At 38.6% G+C, this 26,902-nt stretch overlaps 1 protein-coding gene across 9 annotated transcripts in view; it reads right to left on the bottom strand.

The window, feature by feature from the left end:
* Positions 1–1,082: 1,082 nt before the first annotated feature.
* DNAJC6 (DnaJ heat shock protein family (Hsp40) member C6) overlaps positions 1,083–26,902 on the bottom strand; it is a 164,578-nt gene continuing 138,758 nt past the window's right edge. For all 9 annotated transcript variants that reach the window (XM_079130256.1, XM_079130264.1, XM_079130258.1 and 6 more), the window contains 6 exons: positions 22,957–23,025; positions 20,788–20,907; positions 12,760–13,023; positions 9,446–9,588; positions 4,610–4,786; positions 1,083–3,477 (listed from right to left, as the gene is read on the bottom strand). In XM_079130256.1, coding sequence (XP_078986382.1) covers positions 3,376–3,477; positions 4,610–4,786; positions 9,446–9,588; positions 12,760–13,023; positions 20,788–20,907; positions 22,957–23,025 — 875 coding nt within the window. In that variant the 3' untranslated portion in view covers positions 1,083–3,375. The remainder of the gene's footprint in view (positions 3,478–4,609; positions 4,787–9,445; positions 9,589–12,759; positions 13,024–20,787; positions 20,908–22,956; positions 23,026–26,902) is intronic.

Genomic DNA, 26,902 nt, shown 5'->3' with positions numbered 1-26,902 from the left:
CTACCTTCATTTGCCTTTTTCTACTGATATTATGCTCCCTGCAACCTCAGGTTTCATTTTAATTCCAGCCCTAATGCTGGCTGCAGTGATGCACTGTTCTATGTATTATCAGTAACAGTAACTGCAGTTACTACAGTACCCGCTTGATAAGAATTTACACAAACAGTCCCTAATTCCTTCACCACAGTGTCCTTAGGAGTTTACTTTACAAGTGATAAAATTAAGACTTAGAGAACTTAAGAAACTTGGCCAATATAACAGTCTGTAAGTGGAAAAGAAAATCCTTTGGTCCCAAAGCAATACAAACCGCTATGTCCAAACATTATGGTTTATCTTTAGAAAAATCAAAACCCATTTTTTTACCTAAATTTCCTGATTGGTATTTCCAGAAGGGACTGGCTTGTTGCTGCGATAACTGTTTTGGGAGTTCACCTTTTGTGCCCATTCCTTACACCATGGTGTTTCTTCAGCGGCACTGGGATTCAACTTGAGCATTCTCCCAGATGTAGACAGTACAATGATAGGTTATATGCTTTGGATTTGCAGCCTAAGTCTGCAAGTGAACAGGCTACTTCTGTCCCTAAAGAATTAAAATATCTGAAATTTTCTATGATAAAGTCTCAGACTCCTAGGATTAACTGGTTGTCAGCACAGAAATGCACTTTTGAAAACCCGCTAATAAGGCTGGGGAGATAGCTCAGTTGGTAGAGTGCTCACTCTCGCAAGTACAAGGCCTTGGGTTCAATCCCCAGCACCACAAAAAAAAAAAAAAAAAAAAAAAAAAACACTAATATTCTAGAAAGGAGACCAGGATTTCCACACTGATTCTTTTTGAAACACAATATTCATGTAGCATGATGTGTGTGTGTGTGTGTGTGTGTGTGTGTGTGTGTGCGCACGCGCTTGGATGATGGAAGGGGAGATTAAAGTACAAATCAAGAAATCCTAACAAATTATACTTTGGTGCAAATGTATTATCTGCTTTTCCTATTCCTTCCTCAGAACTTCAGAAGTGAATCACATCAGAAAGTATATAATTTGAGTTTGTTATTGAGTGCAAAAATAACTTAGGTTTCTAAAAATATTTTTGAGCCATTTAATATACATTACAAATATTTTAGACCAATCACATTTTGTTGTGTATAACATATTTACAAAACAAAAAATATATTACAATAAATATGAATGAAACAGTGAATCTGATCAACAACAAGCTCTGTCACAACCAGATATTTAAAAGGAATGCAAAAAACCTGTAGAGTCTGCATCTGTTAAGAGTTTTGAGATAAATGCGGGTCCAGAATTATAATATATCTGGAAAACAGAGGGAGGAGCACTCCCAATTTAAATAAGATTCTGTCTCATTGCTAATTACATAGTGTTTAATGATGTTTTAAACTGTGAACATTAATGAATTATCCAAACATGATACAAAGCTAATATATAGTTCTATCATTTCAAAATGTACGTGACATCCACATAATAGCCTTTTAATTATTATCATTATATACTGTAGTTCACACAATATCTACAAATGTGAATGAGAAAAGAAAAAACAGGTCACAGCAACATGTCTCACATTCCAATTTTAAATAAGACAAGCACATACTGAATCAAACATTATTTTATAGTACGTTAATAAATAACACCTAGTTGGTTATGGTTACCTTGAACAGTTTACAGCTGTATATCTAAAAAGAGAACATTTTCTGCAAGTTTCACATTGTCAGTGAAGTAAAATAAATAATGAACCTTTATAACCAAAAAGAAAAAAAAAAAAAGGAGATTTGGGTAGAACCTATTTTTGACATGCTGCTTTTCCAGTACAGTTTGCCACAACAAAATTAAAACAGGAACAAAAACATGATTGTCTTTTAAAAACAACTTTTGAAAGCTTTCACAATAATTGAGCATGAACTTTTTAAGACCAGCATGAAAATCTTCTTGCCTGTCTGCCTTGTGTATGTACTCACCAAGAGATCTCCTGAAATCACGCAATAGGGTACTGATCACCCCTCCAAATGAGAACCCACCAAAGCACTGAGCTGAAATCCAGCCAGTCTGAGACTGGAAAAGTTTCATTCTTGCTTTGTTTTCACAAAGGTCCCTATGTGAATGTTGTTTCTATGTACCTACAGCTACTTTTAAAACAATAAACCCCACTGCAATAATCCAAGGGATCCAGATTCACCAGGGTAGAAGAGGGGACCTGGTTCCTCAAAGCAAATCCCAAGCTCTGTGACTGTCCAGGTGCATGCAGCTCACTCCCCAAGACAGTTCTCTTCTACTGAACAGTATCAGTGCGGCTCTTACCACAACCACTCACAAACCCAGACAACACCAAGTCCGTACGTACTAGCTGACTTGTGAATTGTGAATGGGCCAAACTGCTTTACAACCTGTTGTCAGCTAAGAATGTTTCTTGTCTAAGTAAAAGAAGAGCATACGTCTTATGGAAAAATTAGGAATGTCTTTCAAACCAGACTTGGAGTTGTTATAGTATTAAAACTTTTTCTTTAATTATACAGTTTTCTAAAGGGAAAGGAAGAGAAGAGCCAACATCCTGACCAGAAGTAAGGATTTCTACAGCTTCAGAGTTCCTATTTTCTTTAGCCAATATCTGCACTAATTTTTAGCTCATCCAGGAAGAGTTGGTGATAATCACTGGATTACAGCATAATCCCTTCCCACAATCTAACTTCATTTATATTTGTTAGTGCCCTTACCAGAAGACACATACACTATTATGCCAAAGGCCATAGTAAACTTCCATTTAAAAAAATACTTGGTGGGGCTGGGGAGATAATTCAGTCGGTAGAGTGCTTGCCTTATAAGCACAAGGCCCTGGGTTTGATCCCCAGCACCCAAAAAAAAAAAAAAAAAAAAAAAAAAAACTTGGTGATTCTGTTCCTGGAAGTTATGTAAAGCCATCACTCAAATTACATATTTCCAAAAGAAATTAAAAACCATTCTTTAAAACCATCAAGTGATTCGAGCAATCCTATTATCACTTTTGTTCAATTTTACTCTCAGACAATGAGATGGAGTGATGCCTTTACCTTTGGTGGCCTCAATTTTCCATTCCCCAGGCAAAATGCTGAGTAGGCTCCCAAAAGGGCAGGCTGGAATGTTGTATCCCCGCAAGAACATCTCACTTTAAAGTTCCTTTCATACTTTGGATCTTTTATGGCAGGGACATTGAAAAACCAAACATCCACCTTCTTTATATCATGAGAAATTAATTCATGAGTAATTTGACAGTTTAGTACTGGAAATATGTTACTGGAATTTTTGGTTCATCTGTGAAAACCTCAGAATTGTGATACACACTAAGCATTAGCACAGGTCTGCAGCCGAGATAGAAAAGCTCACAAATTAATACAAGGGCTTTTGGCCTTGGTTTTCAAATTCAGACCAGGCATCATTTAGCTCCATGAAAATCATCTTTGCATATTGTTCATAGGGTTGCCCAGTAGCCTATAAAAAAGAACAAAAACACATTTAGACACCACAGATCAAAATTATATTCAATTCACTGCTCATATGTGCTCTACCTAATTGAAATGCTTTTCTATTAAGTCACTTTTCTTTTTATATCTCAATTTACATGATCATATTACTATGGTCTCCCCTGGAAATTCACATAAGGTAGTAGTAGTCCATCAATAAGATCACAGAGAGCTTAACCAGCAGCAAAAGATGCAGCTCCATTTTCCAGAGGTATCTACCAAATCACAAAGCTTAATGAGAGCCTATCCCCAACTGACTGCATTTCTAAACACTCGTTTTCCAATTTCTTAAAAAGTTAAATTCTTTGAGACTCATAAGAAGGGCAAACAGGATGGGAAATGTTTTAGGGAACCCCTGTTGCTCTTTCAAATGATTGAAATTCAGTATTAATGTTGTTTCTCATTAAATCCTTCGATTCAAAGTAGTCAGAAAAAGTATGGTGAGGCAGAAATTAAATACAGGGAATTTAAGCACATGTTCCCAAGAGAGGTTTTCCATGATAACTTCACATCAGGTGACTGGTACAGTTCATATGACAGCCAGATGACTCCCATCTGTTTCTATAGATTACACTGACTTAGTAGTTGAAGTTTCTAATAGCTTGCAGCTCTTGTGTGCATATGTACCCAAGAGCATAAATGGACAGTATCAAAATAACAATGAGGTTTAGTTCCATTTTAAAAATCTCATTGATTCTCCACCAATTCTGCCAACAACATTCTAAAGAGTTTTCACTAGAATCCTAGCTAACCATACTGATAACATCTTCCAAGGAGAAAAATTTTTGTTTGTCTAGCTCTCAGCCCAGTGATACGACTATAGGTCAGCATTACATCCAAGCTGTAAAACTAAGTTACTGGTGAATACACATCTCTCTAAATCCCTCTTGCATTATTTGTATTATACAGTTTGACTTATTTTTGCCCACTTCATGAAGTTTAACTATTTAAGTAACTCATTTTAACCCATGGATGTCTCAGTTTTAATAAGCAAATGGACTAATGAACCAGCAGACTCAAAGTATTTCGTGTTGACATATGCTCATAAAATAACGAAACGAGGCCCAGAGAAGTGACACCACAGTACAGGCTGCACTCACTTTATCTGGATGCACCACCAGAACGGCCTTCCTGTACACTTTCTTCACCTGCTCCGGTGTCACCAGGTCTGCCATGCCCACTGGCTTCCACTTGGTCTCCCCAGCCCACAGCACAGTGTGCATTGTAGAAAGAAGGGCTCTGATATTTCTCTCTTTGCCTTCTATCCATTCCAGAATCTGTAAATGCAGGATATAAGAAAAACATTCAAGATCTTTAGCAACTAGAGAAATGCAAATAAAAACTACCTACCCTAAGATTTCATCTCACCCCAGTCAGACTGGCAATTATCAAGAATACAAGCAATAAATTGGGCAAGGATGTGGGGGAAATAAGTACACTCACACACTGCTGGTGGGAATGCGAATTGGTGCAAACATTATGGAAAGCAGTACGGAGATTCCTCAGAAAACTTGGAATGGACCCACCATTTGATCCAGCTATCCCAACTCTCTCTATACCCAAAGGACTTAAAATCAGCATACTACAGTGATGCAGCCACATCAATATTTATAGTAGCTAAATTCACAATAGCTAAACTATGGAACCAAGCTAGGTGTTCTTTAACAGATGAATGGATAAAAAATATGGTGTGTATATATATATATATACATATACATAATGGAATATTACTCAGTCTTAAGAATGAAACTATGGTATTTGCCGGCAAATGGATGGAGCTGGAGAATATCATGCTCCCCTTCACAATGGGGAGGGGTGCTAGGGCACAACAGAGTTACTTTAGATTAAGTAGAGGGGACTGAAGGGAGGAGAGGGGTTATGAGGATAGAAAGGATAGTAGAATGAAATGGACATTATTACCCTGTGTACATATATAACTATATGACTGGTGGGTTTCTACATCAAGTATAACCAGAAGAAAGAGAAATTATATTCCATTATATATGATGTATCAAAGTGCATTCTACTGTCATGTGTAACTAATTAAAACAAAGAAATAAAGAAATTCAGATGTTTTCTAGTGCAGAAGGTTTCTACCAGTACTCTCATCATCTGTCCTGCTCCGATGACATCAAATACTTTGAGATACCCTGCTTGTTCCAAGCTGCTGCTTCTACCTGGAATGCATTTCCATCTCCACTTCCTGCCTCGTCTCTCTGCACTCGACACTGCTCCCCACAGTACTGGGGATTGAATCCAGGGCCTCACGCATGCTAGGTAAGTTCTGTACCACTGAGCTACATCCTTAGCCCTTTTTATTATTTTAAGACAGGGTCTTACTAAGTTGCCTAGGCTGGCCTTGAATTTGTGATCCTCCAGCCTCAGGCTCCCAAGTGGCTGGAATGACAGGTGTGTGCTATCAATCGTCAACGTTCTTCAAAAGCCTGCCAGGAATTTCACACAGTTCATTTCTAAGACTTTAAATTCTTTCTTCCTTACCCCTTCACTTAATTATACACGTCTAAAGTATCCATGAGGTGACAACCTGCATCAGTCTTGTTTCCTAAACTCGATAAATATTCCTTTTTTAAAAAGCCAAACTTGTCTGCATTACTGTACATTAAACATGCTCTTCTCATGATATGTGCTTCCCTTCGCTGTAACTGTGTTCACCTTTCCCTGCCATTAGGCAGAACTGTTGGAGAAAATGTACCATTTCTTTCTTACTGCTGTATTCAGGAACCAAAAATATACCTGGCACAGAGTAGAGCTCATAAAGGTTTATTAATGGATTGATCCATTTAGTCATTTATTCAGACTATGAACACTCATAGTTTGAACCTTCGTGGTTTGAACAAATGAGGTGATTAAAGAATCACAAAAATGCAACTGCAGTTAGCAGCTTATAGGAGTTCAGCGAGTATCTGCTCTTGATGAGTGGCTCAGTCATGGTTAATGATGACTACTTTCCTAAACAATTGAACAACGAAACGTAGGTTTAAAAAAATTTATTTCATAAAAATCTATCAGAGTTTACCTAATGAACAATAGAGCTAATGATCATAGAGATGGAGCATAAAGTTTTGGAAGGAACAGCAAGCCTCTGTGATGTTATCTGATCTGAGAATCAAATGCAGATGAAGGATCCTACATTGTTCTCAAAAAATATTCAAAGATCTAAACAAATGGTGCTGGGAAAACTGGAAAACCATATGCAGTAAAATGAAATTAAATCCCTACCTCTCACCCTGCACAAAGCTCAAGCAAAATGGATCAAGGATCTAGGAATTAGACCACAGAACCTGCACCAAATAGAAAGCCCGAATCTTCATCATGTTGGCTTAGGACCAGACTTCCTTAACAAGACTCCCAAAGCACAAGAAATAAAAGCAGGAATCAATAAATGGGATGGATTCAAACTAAAATGGTTTTTCTCAGCAAAGGAAACAATAAATAATGTGAAAAGATAGCCTACAGAGTGGGAGAAAATCTTTACCATATGCACTTCAGACAGAGCACTAATCTCCAAAATTTCTAAAGAACTTAAAAAACTTTACACCAAAAAGACAAAGAACCCAATCAATAAATGGGCTAAGGAAAAGGGCAGACACTTCACAGAAGAAGATCTATAAGCAATCAACAAATATATGAAAAAGTGTTAATCTCTAGTGATAAGAGAAATGCAAATCAAAACCACCCTAAGATTTTGTCTCACCCCAATTAGAATGGCTATTATCAAGAACACAAGCAATAATAGGTGTTGGCATGGATGTGGGGAAAAAGCACACTCATATATTGCTGGTGGAATTGCAAACTGCATACTAGAAAGCAGTATGGAGATTCCTCAGAAAATTTGGAATGGATCCACCATTTTACCCAGCTATCCCACTCCTCGGTTTATACCCAAAGGACTTAAAATCAGTATACTTACAGTGACACAGACACATCAATGTTTGTAGCAGCTCAATTCACAATAGCTAGATTGTGAACAGCCAACCTAGATGCCCTTCAATAGATGAATGAATAAAGAAACTGTGGTATATATACACAATGGGATATTACTCAGTCATAAAGAAGAATAAAATTATGGCATTTGCAGGTAAGTGGATGGAGTTGGAGAATACCATGCTAAGTGAAATAAACCAAACCCCCAAAACCAAAGGCCTAATATATTCTCTGATAAGTGGATGGTGATACATAAAGGTGTTGGGGGAGTTAAAGAAGAATAAAGGAACTTTGGCTTGTGTAGAGGGAAATGAGGTTGGGGAGGGGCGGGGGAATGAGACAGACATCATTACCTTATGTGTAATGATTACATGTGTATGATTACACAAAGGTGTGAATCTACATCGTGTACAAATGAAAAGTTGTATCCCATTTGTGTACAATGAATCAAAATGCAGTCAGTAAAAGTAAAAATAAATAAAATCTAAAAAATATTAAGAGATCTATACATACACATCCAATATCCAAATCTGTCAGGAAACAATGGAGAACAGCACTATACTTTATCAAAACATGTAAGATTAATTTGCTATGAAAGCCATGGTTTTGGAGAAAGATTAGACCCCGATCTTTCAATTTATTATACCATCAGCATATACAGCATTTCATCACGTAGCATCTGTGATGAGCATTCCAATTCTCTTGCTCTTTACAACCTCTTCCACCACCTCACACCATCCACCAGCATAACCAGCACTCTGTCTCCAGGCTAATCCTCATCCATATGTCAATATACACATAAGATCCTCATTTATGAGGATTATTTCCTCGCCTATGAAATAAAGCCATCAGCATCACTGATTTGCAAACTTGAAAAAAAAAATTCAGAAACATTCTCTCTGACCCAAACCGAATCTCACCTAAACCTTCAGAATCAAAAATAGAATAAAAGTAGAATTTCTCAGACTTAAAAGTGGAGGGGGTTACTGGGGAGGCCAGGATGCATGGTTCCCTCAGTCTCTCTCTCCTCCACCTTCAAAATCCCCAGGTCTGATGTTACGTATGGTAATTCCTAGGTATATAAACATTTCTATCAACAGAGAACAGATCCTGAGGGCTTTGGTCAATACAGTTAAAAAAAAAAAAAAGCTCTCAGTGCAAAAAAGAGAAAATAAAATACAAATAATACGTTCTTCTTCCCACCAAATTCTGTTGATTCATCTTTAGAATCTGAATGCCATCTGACCACCAAAATCATTCCCTAAAGCAGTCACTGCTATCTCTGATCATACCACTGGCCGTCAAGGTGATGCCAGAACAGTTTCTGAGGGAGTACGTTAGTCAAAGAGGGTATGGCTCATTTGAACAGGTACATAAAGCAAAGCTGGATTTACCAAATCATGAAGTAACTTTTATTTTATTAAAGAAACTAAGCAGCATGTGCAACCCTCCCCAAAGCCACTTAGCTATTAAAGGGCATGGCTGGTGAAAGGAAGGATAGGATAACATAAAGAACCAATCAAATATAAATAAATAGAGGAGTGAAAGGAAGTCTCATAGAGGAAGGAGAATGGGAGAGGAAAGGGAGGATCGGAGCAAAAAGGGGGAGGGAAACAAGGAGGATCGTGAACTGAAATCGATTTCTCTGCATGTATGAGTTTGTCAGGATGAACCCAACTACTATGCATAACTATAAACTCTAATAAGAAAAGGGCAGGGGGAGGTGCAAGGCTGTACTCCACTCACAGCTTCAGGGACCAACTGAAATAGGGCGGTTGCCAGAACATGGTGTCTTCCATTGGTGCTGTGGAAGAAGGTCTGTGCCCTGTCTTGAATTCATATCTTGAAATTCTAACCCCCGAGGTGATGGTATTAGGAGGTGGGGCCTCTGGGAGATAATCGGTCAGGCTGACGGCTCCACACCCATGACTTTGTCATAAGACCTCGTGGTGCAGGATAATCACACTGATGGAGGGGTGGGGGTCACTCACCTTTAATTTTTCAGGATCCATTTCCTTAGCCATCTCCTCCTTTCTCATCTCAGCTATTGTTCGAGGTCCCTTTTTGTCTTTGTGAGCATTGAAACCTTGACTAGACAGTAGGTCTTCAAAATCAGCTGCTTTTTGTTTCCCTTCTGCAATATAATTATTGAAAATCATTTCAAGTTTCATTCTTTTTTTTTTTTTTTTTTTTTGTTGCTGGGTATCGAACCCAGAGCCTTGTGGTTGCAAGGCAAGCACTCTACCAACTGAGCTATCTCCAAGCACTCTACCGACTGAGCTATCTCCCCAGCCCCACAAGTTTCATTCTCAAAGAGAATATCATCATGATCTCATAGGACTTGGAGCCTTCAAAGTGCTTTTACATGCATGAATTCCTCTTAGCCCCCACACTTTTCCTTAATGTAGAGGGTAGGCTCCGAGTTACTCCATGATGAACAGAACACAGTTTTCAGGCTGTGCCATGAGTCGCTCCACTTTGAATACAAGTGCTGAGGCACAATGACTCTACACCTCGTTTGTAAAAGTAAATAACCACCATTTTCCTAGCACAATCATAAGGCACAAACTGAAAACTAAATTGTGCTAATAAAAATGATCACCTATGAACTTATCGAATTAAATCAGAAGCACCTAAATGCATAGGTATATCAAACCCATATCAGAAAAAAAACAGGTCCATGAGCTTATTGAATACCCGAGCACTGAATGAAGCAACCCCCTCACGTGAGACCCATAAAAGGAGAAGCACCCCAAAGCTGGACACAATAGTACACTGACCCCATCACCTGGTCACTTGCATGAGCCTTGCCCAGGAAAACTGCCATAGCAACAAACCTCCAATTCACTGCTCCTGGGCTTCAGTACAGTTTCTCCAACATGATGATGACTTGGGCCCACTCCAAGTTGATACCTCAGGCTGACACTTCAAGCTGACACTCTTGAAACCCATTCATCCAAACCCTGGCCTACAGTAAGTTCCATGCTCTGACAGCTCTACACCCTGAACAAGTTCTTCAGCTGTTTGTACTCTTACCTGACCACCTGCAGTGACTTTTGCATTTGTATCTGCTTTTTGCCTTTGCTCTCAAGTTTGGTCTCCTGAACCCCATGGCCACCTTGACCCTTACTTAGTCTTTCTGTAACATATATATATATAAAATTGTGTGAAGTATGATGTATGACATGAGTGTCACAAATACTAGAAATTAAGATTGGAATGGAATAAAATAACTTGTAATGGCACAGTCTGTGACTACCACGTGACCCACAAATGAAAATGGTGTGGATTGTGAATTTATTGCTATTGAATAAATTCTGACATTGTGGAAAGACACAAACATGTTTGGTATATGTTAATGGTACTTGTGTACAACAGTAAGGTAAATCTCATGTCCATTTTATAAATGAAGAAAATGAAGTATAGAGAACTTAAGAGATCTGCTCAGAATCATACATATGTGGCAAGGCTGGGACTGCAGTGTGGATAATTAAATTAAATCCAATTCCACTTCCACCGGTCCTTCTTTTCAGATGAAGATATTCATGATTTTCCCCTGTTATAATCAGGGATGGGACAAGGTCTGGGTTTTGGTACCTGAAATCTATGCACGCTCCCACGTCCCTGTCCATACCCAGCTGATAGATTTCATCAGTCATAATGCTTTTTCCCCAGAACTGTGGTATGGCCTCGCCATAGTTTGTAACGTGCTTGGAAAAGCAGTCTAGCATGATGGCAAAGAGCAAAGACTGGAGTCAAACCACCCAGGTTTGAATTCCAACTCTGCCACTTAGCAATTTGACCTCAGACAAGTTATTTACCATCACTAAGCCTAAATTTCCTCATCTGGGAAACGGGGATGTGTTAAAAATATTACTAGCCTCATAGGGTTATGGTGAGAATGAATGCATTAATATCTGCAGAGCTTGGAATGGTACCTGACTATCCGTTTGTTAAATTAAAATAAAACAGAACTAAAACACAGCAATCCACTCAGTTAACATCAATAAACAAAAGTCAGTTTCTAAGCTGAAATCTATTTATCAACTCTAGACTTGAAAACATTTTGGACCCACACTTGCATGCTCACATGCTAAACTCTAAGTGCTCTAAGATGGGGGGCGGGTTCATCTGTCTTGCTTACTGCCATGTCCTCAGTGTTTTCTACAATGAAGATGCTCCAAGACACTCACCCAAAATATACACAAAATAAAAATGAAGGGCAACCACATGACTCTGTAGAATTGCCCCAGGAATTACCCTGCTAACCAAAGAATGAACATGATGTCACATCTTCCTGACATAAGCCTTCCCATCATGCTACTTGTGAAAAGGCACCTGTTTCATAGTCATAGAGCATGGCAGGTAAGAGTAGGGGTTCTGGAGCCAGATTGTTGGGATTCAAAACCTGGCTCTCTCACTTACAAGTTGAATTAACTTGAGAAATCACTTTACAGATCTGCATCATAGATCCCTCATCTACAACATGGAGTTGGTTTTGAAGATTATATGAAATAATACATTTAAAAAACACCTAGAATAACACCTGGCATGTAGTAAGTACTTGATAAATGTTAGTTCCTGCTGCTGTGAAGACTAGAATTGCCTTTTCATGTTCCATAGAGAGAAAGACCCTCAACCTCATCATAGGCTATGGTCAAATCAACTGAAAGGTCAGGTATATCAAAGTAAGTCTTTTGAGGACTCAAACCTAATCATTCCTGTTATGCAAAGTGTATTATTTTTTACTCATTATCAAGAATCCCATCCAGAGCATCCTCTAGCTTTAGTGTTGGCAACAGCACAGGTGCACCAGATCCCAGATTCCAGGAATCCACTAACCAGATGGTAAGAAAGACCAAATGTTCAAGACATGTGCAGCCCTCTTACTGGGATCCAAGGGAAAATCTGAACCCAATTCTTAAAAGGTTCCCCAATTTTTTCTTCTACATCCTCTGCCAAAGGAAATAACAGCTTTAAGATTCATTCAATATTCATTTAGTGCCTACCCTATGCCATGCACTATGCTAGCTTCTAATGATAATGTGCTAAATAAGACTCAGTCGTGCCATCCATCCCATTCCAGTCCAGAGAGAGACAGACATACGTCAGTAATCACAAAGTGGTAGACATATTTGGGAGCATAGTAGATCCAGAATGCTCCAGGAACTGCCTTGGGAGTAAGGATCATTTGGTATCTCTAATAAGATTGTTTCTGAAATTACTGGAATTGTGTTTTGTTGCCTTCAGATGCACAAACCCAGACAGGTCACTCAAGAGCTAGGCCCCATGTTATCATCCTTACCCAAATTCGCTGATCCTTTCCCACGCTCACTCTGGCCCCCAGGTGCAGCTGAGAAGCTCACATTGTAGTTGGGTCGGTTCTGCGGGGAGGAGTGTGGCATGCTGGCCTGTGGCTTCGACTGTGGCTGCTGCCAGCTGTAGCCACTTCCCTGCTGCCATCCTCCCCCCATGGGCTGGGGAGATGCTTTCTGTGGTGAGCTGAGAGGTGGAAATCCTCCACCCAACCCAGTCGGTGTGGTGGGTTTGCTGGCAAATGAAGAACTACCTACAGAAAGAAGAGGAGAAAGGTCAGACTCTTTTGAATTGCCTCTAACTCTTGCATCTCAAGATACTATTTACAATAACCAAAGTGAAAATGCCTTGAATAATAGCATAATTAACCTTCCTAACAGGTGAAGAAATTATAAAAATGTCTATTATTTCCTTAATCTATATAATGACATTTTAAAGTATATATTCATTCATTCTTTCTTCGGATGAACAAACTGCAGCTCAGAGTACTTAAGTGATTTTGTCAAAGTCATGCAGCCAGAATGTGGCAGAACTGGGACCTGAATCTAGACCTTTGATTCAAGACAGAAGAGACCTGGCTCTTCCCACCGTGCCAACACTCTGTCACCTCTCACATTCTGAGCAGATTTTATTTCCTCACTATAGTGAAAACTAACAAATGACAAGATCAGGGAACAGAGCAAAGTTCAAGCATTAAGATGAGACTTAACCGTAAATGATCAGAATTAATTATTGTTTGCAGTGTGAGTACAAGCATGGTTAGTGCCCAAGAGTGAATAAAATCATTTTAAAATTTTGCAAGGAAATTTCATGTTCACATTGCTGGCACTTCATGACAGTATTTAAAGATGTAAAATGCAAAGCTGGACTATGGTGAGCTCCAAGGACCTTTCCATGCTAAAATATACATACGATTAAATTTATATAGCTCTTTAGAGTTCATAAAATGTGGTTATATGCATTAGTACCTTTGATCTACACAAGTGCCCAGCACCTAGCATGGCACCTAGCACACAGTAGATGTTCAACAATACTAGAAGAAGACTGAATGAATAAACAAAGCATGCAAGAATGAATGGCAAATGAGTGACAGAGCTGGATTCAAACGCAGGTTGACCCTAAATCCAGTGGCAATGATGTAACATTTTCAGTGGGGAAAAGAAGGGAAGCCCCAGGATCGGAATAGAAGGAAAATATCTGTAGGAAAAAACTTACTTTCCATAATCCCACCATACCATCGCTTGGCAGGTAAGTAGTATTACTGGCCCCACTTTAAAGAGGAGGAAAACAAGGCTTAGAAAGGTTTACTGAACATTTCATGAGCACCTCGCTAGTTAATGGAGCTGGACTTGACCATATGCATCCCGCCTCATTTTCTGCACCCACAGTCCCTGATTCCTCCCCAAAGTGCTGAGCCTTTTCTACAACTCCTCCCTTCCTATGTCTTCTTTCTACAGATATTTGCCCTCTGTTCTGACCCTGGGTCTCCTCTTTCCTTCCCCACTGTGAACTGTATTATGGCCACTGGACTTGGAGTCACCAGTCTGGCCACTCATTCACCATTTGTTTTTGCATGCATTCATTCATTCACTCATATTTGTTGAACACCTACTATGTGCAGGCATTATGCTGGGCACTGGGAATATACACAAAACAAAATACAGAAAATCCTTCTAAATCTTCTGAAGCTGGGCAAAAACCTCTCTGAACCTCAATTCCCTCATCTGTGAAGTTAAAACTATCTCTATATCCTAGGTATAATATGAAAACACAAAAACTATATGAAAGTACTCTATAATCCCTGCATTAAATGAACTAAGAGGCATTATATATTATAAAATAAGGCAATCTCCCATGCCAAGTACATGCCTGGTGTCCAATATGGGCTCAAAACTACCTGGTCACAGAACAGGTAATGGCAGGGTTTGTGCTGAAGTGTGGCATGGCCCTTGTCACTCTGTAACACAGCATGAGGCCTCCTCACGTGCCCTGATACTCCTGGCAGTAGCACCTCAACATACGCCTAATGCTGGGTATTCATTCTGCCCTGGGGTTTCGATTTGTATCTTATGGATGTTTCCTTTATTCTAAATATATCTCTTCATTAATTTAAATTTTGTAAATATGGAAAACTCTAAAGAACAACTATTAAAAAAACCACCTTTCATACCCCACCACACTTATCTCTTACTGTTATTTTGTGAAACACTGTTGAGCCAGGTTGCAGACATAATGCCAACCGCTGCAGGCACTGACCCTGTCTCTCATGGGGCCCAACACTAGGACTTTCTGATGTCGAACCTTCCAAGCTTCCAGAATATTTTGTACCTTCGCTCAGCAATTCTAATTGTTAATGCTACTGAAGCAGCGAATTGACAGAAATACAAATCAGTGGCTAAGCCCAGAGGTTGCTGCTATGGTCATTAAAGCTAAAGCAGTGCTTCTCAACCTTGACTGTGCCTCAGAAGTGCCTGGGAGAAAAATTTATTTTTAATGCCCCATCCTGGGTAGCCCACGATGGTGGGTTTTTACATTCAATTAAGATTTTTCTCTTGCAATCCTCCAATGCAAAGCTCCAATGAGGAAGAATTTTATCTGCCTTGATCTTCTATTATAGCCTGAAAACTTAGCAGAGAGGTTATCAAAAATGCCTACTGAATGAGGGTGTTAAGGTCCAAGGGTGAAAAACCATTGCCAGGATGAGCTGAAGTGATCCTCCTTCCCACTCTCGGCTTCACCCACTCTAAACTTGTTTCTGCTCAGAGTGGTTAAGACCTCCAAGTAAGTAAGTCTGGAAGGGATGAGAAGTCCCTTCTTTCTCAATTTTTCTTTTAATCCATTAACAATTTCTACTGACTCTCTCTATTAAATATCAGATGGTTCTTCTGCCATTGCTTAGTTTCATCACCTCATCTTCTCCTGCAGCCACCTGCAGGTGGCCTTTCCCATGCCTACTCCTGCCCCATTCATACCAGTTTTCTACAGAATATCCAGAATCATCCTCCTAAAATGCAAAACTAACTACCTCCTCAATTTGTACTCAGATTGAAGTCCAAAGCAATTCTGAAGTCTTTCCTGAGTTGGTCATACCTGTTCAACACCACCCTCCTTCCCTCCTCCCTTCTACCACAGATCCCAGCTTATCTTGCTCTCCAGCATCGGCTAGGGCCTTTAAACATCCGCTTCCCTCTGCCTGGGCTCCTTACCGGCTTGATGCTAACCATACCGCCTCTTCTGGCCCTTCCCTATTGCCCCAGATTCTGGCTTAGGTTATCTCAGTATATCTGTGAACATTTAAATCCTCTAGCGCCTGTCAGTTAGACTGCAGTGGCTATGTAACAGAAGAGGTTGCCTTAGAACTTATAAAACTCCATACATAAGCCACATGCAGCTTATATGCAATTATATCTGAATATCTGTGGGAGGAACCAAGGTATTGATGTTTGTATCAGAATTGTTTAGAGTGAAAATATCTTAAGGAGGACTCTGTCTTTTGTCTTTTTTGAATTGCAAGTATATAATTTAGAAGTTTAATTTTTGCTATCAGAGAACCTCCCTAACAGTGAAAAATTCTGGTTTACCGCTCTCAGTTACACTTTAGGAAAGCCACTTAATTTTTCTAACTTGTGTGCCTTAAAAAGTTGGGAAGTTTAAGAAAATAGTTTCCTCAGAAGGAAGATCCTGCGTGTGCAAAATGCCAAAGAATTCTTAGATTGCCCAAATAGGTTTGTGTTTGTAGTGATATGGGTGGAGCTACTCTGAAACTATTTGTCTCATTCGGGGAAATGGATTATACTCAAAAAAAGAAGAAGTCACAAGAGTTTTTGGTTTGTAATTATTGTTATTGTTTAGATATGAGGTGTTCCCCAAAAACTCATGTGTGAGAGCATGCAAGAATTTTCAGAGATAAAACGATTAGATTATGAGAGGTGTAACCTATCAGAATTAATGCACTGATGGATTAACTGGGTGGTAACTGTAGGCAGATAGGGTGCACTTAGAGGAAGTAAGTCGCTGGGGATGTGACTGGGATTTATATTTTGTCCTTGGTGAGTGGAGCTCTGTCTCTGCTTCCTAGTTGCCACGTCCTGAGGTATTTTCCTCTGCCATGCCCTTTCATCATGATATTCTGCCTCACCTCAGGCCAGGAGTTGTGGAGTTGGGTGACCATGGGTTGAACTTCTGAAACTGTGAGCCCAAATAAACTTTTCCTCTAAAATTGCTCATGTCAGGTCTTTTGGTCACAGTGGTGAAAAGTTTAATAAAACATATATACATATATGTGTGTATATATATATATTTATTTACATATATAATATTTATCTTCACTCATCTCCTGTAAATGTAAAGCAGAAACAATCAGTAGCAATGAATACCTATAGCACACAGATCTTGGTTTCTAAATGCTACTCCCCACAAAAAGGAACACAGGTCCCTTGAAGAATGACTGCTTCTGGAACTGGGCATAACGAGTTCAAGACACACCTGGAACATTGCATTGTACCATAAAGGTAGTTTTCAAAAATGATGTGATCAAGCAAAAAGGAAATTTTTAAAAAAGAGAGAACAAAGGGGATTTTAGGATCCAAATCAAAGAAAGAAGACCAATAAAGTAAATACTGGCAGTAATGGATGAATAAACCATTGTACCAAAAGAGAATGCATTAATCTCTTCTGAAGATAGAGATGGATGACAGGTATGAATGATAGCTAGTAGGTAGGTAGATAGACATACAAAACTTTACTTATAGTAAAATACCAGCTAATTAATATATGTAGAAACAAGGAAAGAATTAGAAAATCATAATCTTCAATCATCATAGTAATAATTGCTTCAGGCAAGAAGCATTAATGAATGCTGCTACAGTTTGAATATGTGGTGTCCCCCAAAAGTTCATGTGTGAGACAATGCAAGAACATTCAGAGACAAAGTGAATAGATTATGAGAGGTGTAACCTAATCAATGGCTTAACCTACTGATGGCGATTAACCTGGTGATAACTGTAGACAAGTAGCAGGCAGGGTGAGGTCAGAGGTCATGTCATTGGGGTAGGACTTTGGGGTTTATATTTGTCCCTAGTAACTGGAGTTCGTGAGCTCTCTGTCTCTCTCTCTGTCTCTCTCTCTCTCTCTCTCTCTGTCTCTCTCTCTCTCTCGCTCTCGCTCTCTCACTCTCTCCTTCCTGTTTACACTGTCCTGAGCTGCCTTCCTCATCTACACCCTTCCGTCATGATGTTCTGCCTCACTTTGGGTTCAGAGTAAGGAAGTTGGCCATCTATGGACTGAGACTTCTGAAATTGTGAATGCCAAATAAACTTTTCTTTCCTTTAAAATTGTTCTTGCGGGGTCTTGTAGTCACAGAGGCAAAATAGATGATTAAAACAAATGCTAAAACTATCAGGTAAAAGTCAAATAGAAAATGGTATATTCTCAAATAGAATTATCTCAAAATATTTCTCCCAGGCTACCTACCAGTTACAAAAGGAAACTGATAATTTCACAGTGAAGAAATGTGACAGACATCATCTGATCCAAAATTAAGATCAAACCCAAACTGAGACTTTCTCCATCAGTCTGAATGTGTCAAATATCAATATCATAAAAGATAGAGTAAAGCTAAGGAATGTTTTAAGACTAAAGGAACCTAAAAATACATGACAACTAAATGCAAGTTGTAACACTGGATTTTTAAAAAAGAACTTCCTATAAAGATCACCTCTTCAGAGAGGCCTTTCTTAACTACCTACTATCTAAAATAACACTTCAGTCCATCCATCATTTACTGCCTCCTTCCTTTCCTTATGTGATCCTTTGTCATTTTCTTATTTTTTTTTTCCATAGTACTTAGCATGGGAATATGAGTGCAAGCTCCAGAGATAGACATCTTGGTGTCAAAGCCTGTGACTTGGGCATGTTATGTAGACTTTTATGCCCCAGTTTCTATATCTATAAAATGAGGATTATAATATGTTATGGTTTGGATACGAAGCATCCCCCAAAAGCTCCAGTGTTAATTCAGGAATATTCAGAGGTGAGATGATTAGATTATGATAACCATAATATAATTAGTCCATCCTAATTTGAATGGACTGACTGGTAACTGTGTGGCTAGAGGAGGTAGGTCACTGGAGATGTGCCCTGGAAGGGTTTATCTTCTCTGTGGATTGCTCACAAAATATTTTTCCTATAAACACTATTAACTTATGGTGAAAACCATTGGAAATATGGCCCTTTTTTCTCTCTCTGCTTCCTGGTGGCCCTGAATGGAGCAGCGCTCCTCCACCACACTCTTCCACCATGGTGTTCTGCCTCACCTTGGGCCCACAGCGATGGAGTCCATCCATCATAGACTGAACCTCTGAAACCATGAGCCAAAATAAACTTTTCCTCCTCTAGGTTGTTCTTTTCAGGGATTTTGGTCACAGTGATGTAAAGCTGAGTAACACCTAATAGTTCCTACTTCAAAAGATTATTGGGAAGATTACATGAAATGATATATGTAAAACATTAAAATGGTACCTGTTTCATAGTAAAACCCTCAATAAATATTAACAGTCTTTTTTTTCTTTTTTTGGTACTAGGAATTGAACCCACAAGTACTTTACCACTGAGCTATAACACTAGTCCTTTTTTTTCTTTTCTATTTTGAGACAGGGTCTCATTAAGTTGCCAAGGCTGGCCTCAAACTTACAATCCTCCTACCTCAGACTCCTGAGTCACCAGGATTATAAGCATGTACCACCACACTCAGCTAATTATTATTATTTTTATGACTTGAATTATATACTTATTCACTTATTGTTTGTTTTCCCTTTTAGAATATAAGCTTGAGGAAGACAGGAGTTTTGTTCTGTTTTTGTTGTGTTGTTGTTGTTGTTTGGCTGATTTTTATTAAAACAGTACTAGCTAGCATAGAGAAAGCACATAGTAAATATCTGATGATGAATAAAGCTATAAAAATTGAAGTCAGTGGTATTTTAAGTAGAAGTTCACCTAATTTATTACATAAAAATTTGAAATTTACATTAAGATACAAAGAAGGGAGGACAACCACACAAAATAATTTCAAGATTTCTTAAAAAGAAACAAATAATTCTAAACAGTACAAATGCAAAGTTGGGATTCTGACACAATTACTAGCAAAAATGGCAACCTTGCTCACACTGCCTATAGATGATTTGGCTCTGAATGTCTCAGGAAGACTTTCTGAGAACATGGACTATTAACATAGCCAAAGCAAACCTTTGTGTCAGGGTCACTCAGTGCTGACTTAACCACCCTGGACTACCCCAGAGGAGGAAGGAAAAAAGAAGAATGGGTTTTGGAACATGTACTTCAATGAACCACTCCTTGAACACAGGATTCTTGGTAAAATAGGCTCGCTGTCATATCCCATGGAACAGCATCAACACGAACACTGACTCTCAAAAGTTTAGGAGTAATCAAAATCCACTGAACCCAGTGTTTCCCAAACTCACTTGCTCTAAGAACACCTGTCCTATATCTTCTATTAACTTATGAAATAAGTGAAAAACATGAAATATGACCAAGAGAGTCAATTTTTTGTGTAGAATTTTATAAACTGACCAGAGAGTGTGTGGTTAAGGGGAGGAAGAAGACTAATAGTGTGAGGCCCTCACAGGTAACACCACAGTAAGGTTTCTGCAAGGCTGGCGTCATGTGATACAAATCCACCTGACCACCCTCATCTGACCATTTCCCTACACATTACCTTTGTTATAGCCAAACCCTAGTGTCATATGCTCCTGGAAGTTCTAACTACATTCATGCTACAAATCCAAGATCAGGCAGTAAAAAATGAATTAATAGAAATTATTTCCAACCCAATATTTAATGCCTTTTTTTTTTTTAAGTCAATTACAACCTTCAGAATATAACTTAAGTATATACTGTTTTAGGTCCTAGGGTAGCAATGACAGCTTGTGATGACCAAGATTTGTATTTGAGGCTTTTTAGCCTCAATTGTCACTTATGTTTTAATCTGCTATGCTTATACCTAGTGTCCCAAGGTCAGCAAAAGGATCCAGAGTCTGGGGCTTATTTTGATGGGTAGGCGTGCCATGTGAGGATCCTGTTGGGCTGGTGGCAGCTGATTTACTTCCCATTCCAAAACCTCCTATAAAGGAAATAAGATCATTGAAAATCAGTTAGTTCTCAAAGACTGAATTCTAAAATTCAGAATTTTAGAACAATTGGTTATTTGTCTCTAACCTAAATTAGGACAGGATTTGGAAATGTGTCAGGAGTTTCTAGACCCTATTTCTCTGACTTGGGTAAATGGTGACTGGGGTAAGGACAAGGCACAAAATAGGTACTTGCTCTTTCCTGACCATACACATTAACTATCATTTCCATTGTTTCCCTCTTGTGTTGCCTGACTTCATTCTTTATTATGGGATTTGGAGTCAGGCCTGGATGTGAATTCTGGCGCTGCTTCTTACCTAAGTTACCTTGGGCATCTTGCTTAGCATTTTTGAGTTCAATATTTTACTGCTTTTTAAAAAAAGCAAATACTATAAAATCAAAATCACAGGCAATAAAAGCAAAAAGCAGACAAATGGTCTTACACTGAACTTGAAAACTTCTGCACAGCAACAGAGTGAAAAGGCAAACCAAGGAATGGGAGAAAGTATTCACCAACTTATATATCTGATAAAAGAGGTTAATATCCAGAATATATAAGGAGCTTCTATAACTTAACAACATATTAATAATTAACATGGTTGAAAAACAGTCAAAGAACTTGAACAAATATTTCTCCAAAGAAAATTTATAAATGGCCACAAGCATATAAAAATATTTTCAACATCTCTAATTATTAGGGAAATGCAAATCAAAATGATGATGAGCTATGACCTCACACTTCTTAGGATGGCCATTATCAAAATAACAGAAAATAGCAAGTGCTGGGGAGGGTGTGAAAAAACTAGAACCCTTGTGCACTATCAGTAGGAATATAAAATGGTGCAGCCTCTGTGGAAAATGGTATGAGGGTTCCTCAAAATTTTTGAAGTAGAACTACCACATGATCCAGTGATCCTAATTCTGGATATATTTCTAAGGAATTAAAAGCAGGACCTCCAAGAGACACCTGCACAACCATGTTCATGGCAGCACTGTTCACAATAGCCAAGAGATGGAAGCAACCTACATGTCTATTGATAGTGAAAGACAGAAAATGTGGCATATATGTCAAGTGGAATATTATTCAGTCTTAAAAAGAAATAAATGTTGTAATGTACAACATGGATGAATCTGAGATATTATGTGAAGTGAAATAACCCAGTCACAGAAAGAAAAATGCTGTAAGATTCCACTTATGTAAGGTAGCTAAAGTAGTCAAACTCATAGGCACAGAAAGTAGGATTATGAGCGATTCTTACCTGGGGCTGAGGAGAGTAAGAGATAGGAAGTTATGCCTATTAGTTATGCCTGATTAGCAGGGGTTTCTGGGTCTATTGTACAACAATATGCATGTGTTGACTGTATGCTTGGAAATTGTAGGACAGGTAGGTTTTTTATGTTTTTATGTGGTTTTTAAAACCACAATGAAAACAAAAGGAAACAGCAACTGCCTCATAAAGTTGTGGCAAGTACATTGTGTGTGTGTGTGTGTGTGTGTGTGTGTGTGTGTGCGTGTGTGTGTGTGTGTGCGCGCGCGCAGAGTGTTAGGAACTCAGTGCCAGAGAACACAGACAGTTCTCAGTCAGTTAGTGTCAGAGTAGCCATGAGAAAGAGTTCTTATATATTACAAACAGATCCAACCTCAAAACACGTACTTTGTGAAAAAGGAATATTCTTATTTATTCAGTAAAAACATTTATGTTATTTCACTTAAACTGACATAACTGTGTGAGATAAAAATTATTATCTGCATTTTGCAGATAAGAAAACTGAGTCCGGTTTATCAAAAAATTCAAGAGTTTGTAAGTGGTAAAGTTAGACATGCATCAGATCTGTCTGATTCTACTGTCAAGACAGATATTCAGCAGATGAGAGTCATGTCATCATGTCATCTTTAGGGATGATGAACACAAACTACACAGGTGGGCACAGGTGGGCTATAACCCCCTTGTAGGTATTCACTTCATCTTGTATGAAGAATTACGCATGCTATTAGCCATTGGTTCAATGTGTACAAAAAAAAGAACCAGCTGGCATTTACCTGGTTTAGCATGCCAGTCCCAACCTCCAGAGACATCTGGCTGAATGTTCACAGCAGGGGTGCTAGAAGCTGCAAATGGGGAGAAGAAAACGAATGAGAACAAGATCCCTCTGAAGTCACTTTTCTGAGTTCACACAGGACGAAGCCATCTCTTTAGCAGAGACTGCCTAGCTCCTTAAGATCCCAACACTCACTTCTTCTCCTGAGCTGTCCCCACACTGTGCAGCACTTGGCCTTTTCTGCCTAAATCCATGGCTGCTCACATGAGCCATTTGTCTCTGCTCCTTCTTGGCACCACCTTTGTTTCACCTTTGTGTTGTCCCAATTGGGATTATACTTGTGTTTGTCTGTCTTCATGAAACTTTGAGTCCATCAAAAGCAGGAATTCTCTCTTTCATCTTTGTGTGTCCCACCTCTATACTTAACACAGTGGGCAATAAGAAAATTGGGGGGAAATTCTTACACTCAATTTACCTTAGCTTAGCATTAACAAGGGTACTGAAGCATGATCCACTTAGAACTGAAATTCCACTTTCTCCCTTGTTGTGATATGAACTGAGAATTATCAGTCATTCAGAGCGTGTATTAGACAATGACTGGATACCACCCACTATGCTGGTAACGGGGATGTGTCTCTTGTCACTCAACAGAAACCTATTACAGCTTCAAAATAGATAATTCTGACCCTTCTCAAAGATCCAAACATAGAATTGAAAAAAAAAAAAAAAATGTTCTGCTGTAGGAAAAAATTTCTTTCTAAGGTACCATTAAGTAAAATGCAAACACAAAGTATCTTCCCATCTGTACACTAAAAAGCACACAATAGGGGCTGGGATTGTGGCTCAGTGGTAAAGCCCTTGCCTAGCATGTGTGAGGCACTGGGTTCGATTCTCAGCACCACATATAAATAAATATATAAAAAATGTCTATTGGCAACTAAAAAAAAAAAAAAATTTAAAAAAAGGCACACAATATTATCAGCAATAATGACTCTTTCCTTTCTGTTCCTTCCTTCTTTTCCCACAATGGTAACCCACGACACCTGAAGTGGAAATTAGACAAATTTGCTGTCTCATTTTCCTTAAACTCTGATCTTAGTCTTACATCCCTATGATGAGCCAGTAGAACATCAAACTTATTAATAATCAAACCCACAAATCCCTTATGATCACCTACCATATACAAGACCCAATACCAGGGACTGGAGACCTAAAAGACACCTTTCCTATCCCTGAGAAACTCAAAATCAGCCAGAGATAGGAATACGCAAGCAAAAAATAATAATAATTACCTAATAATTAAATCTCTATTTTGCCTTTCCTTATGATTAGTTGTTTACTTGTGCTTCCAACACCATGTCCCTAGTGATTATTCTCTAGGATAGCTGTTGGACTCAAAGATAGTATCTCTTGATTTTTTCAGAAGAGACTGGTGATGGCTTACAGAAACCTGGGAGAAGCACCCCAAGGATTTGGAGGTGGGTGATCTGACCTCCCCACATGACATCAGAGTCTTACCTATGTGCTATCCCACATGAAGATGACATAACTGACTCACTAAGAATGGAATGCTAATTGCTTTCCAAAAAGGATAATGGAAAATTCTCCTCCCCCAGTGGCATGACAGACCAAAATGAGAAACATGGCTGCAAAATAAAGGGAAGTTAGCTGACCTAGGCTGGGTCTACCCAGCTCACATAAAGCAGAACTAGATCCTATTTTCATGCCGAAGTATAAGCACCCATATCCATGGGGCATGAAAAGAAGTACTCCCAGCAAAACAGTAACTTCAAACCACTAACACACATCAGCACATGCATCTAGGAAACTTTGGTAGGACAAACTTTGAGTTAGTTCGTTTAATAATTACATATTAGAAAGATGGCACCTACTGTGTGCCAGTAATTCTTGCCAGGAAGTAGGGACACATTCATGAACAAAAATAAAAATTCCTGCCATTGTGGAAATCACATTCTAGTAAGGAAAGAACAAAAAATACACATAACACTTAAGTAAATGATTCCATATATTGGAAGTTAATAAGTACAATGGAAAAGAAAATGTAGAGCAGGACAGACAATAGGCTGCAATTTGAAATGGAGCAGAGTAGACCCCACTGAGCAGGTAACATTGAGCAAAGACTCAAAGAAGGTGACAAAGTCAGCCACGCAGATGTCTAGGGAGAAGACATCTCCCTAGAGATGAGGCAGAGGGGAGAACTGGTGCTACAGCAAAGAGGTTAATAGGGTTGGAAAGGAGAGCAAGGGGGAGAAAATGGGAAATGAGGAGTTAGGCCATACAGGATCTACACAGGCCACTGCAACAACTTTGTCTCTCATGTTGAGTGAAATAGGGAATCATTGTGAGCACCACTATGATTCGACTTATGTTGAAAATGTGTAAGCAAAAATAACTTTAACCTACATGTTTCCTTCCACAGGTATTCAACTATCAGGAGACTCTCTTTTTTTATTTGATTTTATTTCATTGGTTCTTTATAGTTATCCATGACAGCAGAATCCATTTTGATATAATTATACAAGCATGGAGGAGACTCTCTTAAGAGGGTTCAACTCATGAGTGAGAAGTAAATTTTTTGTGTATTGTCACATGGACCCATTTCAAATAACTTGAGAGTAAAGACCAGTTGGAATGCAGGAGGCTGAGGCAGGAAGATTGTAAGTTCAAGGCCAACATGGGCGACTTAATGAGATCTTGTCTCAAAATAAAAATTAAAAAGAGCTGGGGAACATAGTTCATAGGTACAATGTTCCTAGGTTTAATCCCCAGTGCAGGGGGGAAGAATAACTGTTGGAAATAACCCATATAAGTTGTTTCTACATGAATTTTTTTTTTTTTAGTCAAGTTACAATTTGACCAATGCTGCATAACTCATCTTCCTTTTGCATTTGCGTGGCTTCCACAAAATCAAACTCATAACTGGACTGCATTACCCACGTAATATTTAAGGTACTTTCAATAATACACTGACCTTAGATTGAAGCCAATGATATTTAACATCAGGAGAAAGCACCACTTTGGCTTAAAGCCATATGCCCTTAACTGAAGAGTTCCAGTTTTGCTTGTTTGTTTTTGTAGTGCTGGGGATTGAACCCATGGCCTTGTGCATGCAAGGCAAGCACTCTACCAACTGAGCTACATCCCCAGCCCAAGAGCTCCAGTTTTAATCTGTATAACCTGAGTAGTATATTTCTGCTGCACTTACACATGATTATGATTGCTATTTTTTCCATACGACCTAAATCTCTACCATAGAAAAATATTGTGGATCAATTTGTCCTTGTAAATTTTCTGGTAGTTACATTTAAAAAAGTAAAAAGGTATCAGTCATATTAATTTTTAAAATATATTTTATTTAACAATATAACCCATATATTATTTTAATAAGTGATCAATATAAAAAAATTAACAAGATATTAATGTTATATGCAAAGTTTGGAAATCTAGTATATATCTTATATTTAAAGCATGTCTCAAATCAGACTAGTCACATTGCAAGAGCTCTGCAGCCATATGTAGCTCAAATAAGTAAGGGAGGTATATCCCAAACTTTATTTTGTACATACTAATTACATGGAATGCTAACTCCATGTTTTATTAATTGAAGTCTGCTCTTTTTCCACACTTCGAAGATTTCTCCAAGCAAGACACATCTTCCAATCAATTAATAATGGCAATTTTTTTCCCTCTTTTTCTATTGGTACATAAAATAATGATATACACTACAATCAATGGTGTCTTATGCCTTTGTGTACATACCTCTCATATGAAAAGGAATTTTTCAGTCAAGTAAGTTTTAGAAAAGTTAAGGAAAACAAAAGCAGGCTTCTCTTTTATAAGACAGCCCAGAGATTTTAATATGTTCACGTGAATTTTTAATTTCCAAAAGAGAGATACATTATGAAGCTCCCCCTCTCACACAAAAA

This window comes from Sciurus vulgaris (genome assembly GCF_902686455.1).
Source record: "Sciurus vulgaris genome assembly, chromosome: 1".
In the NCBI taxonomy this organism is placed as follows: domain Eukaryota; kingdom Metazoa; phylum Chordata; class Mammalia; order Rodentia; family Sciuridae; genus Sciurus; species Sciurus vulgaris.
Note: the sequence above shows the minus strand (reverse complement) of the source record. Positions and strands in the feature narration are given on the sequence as shown.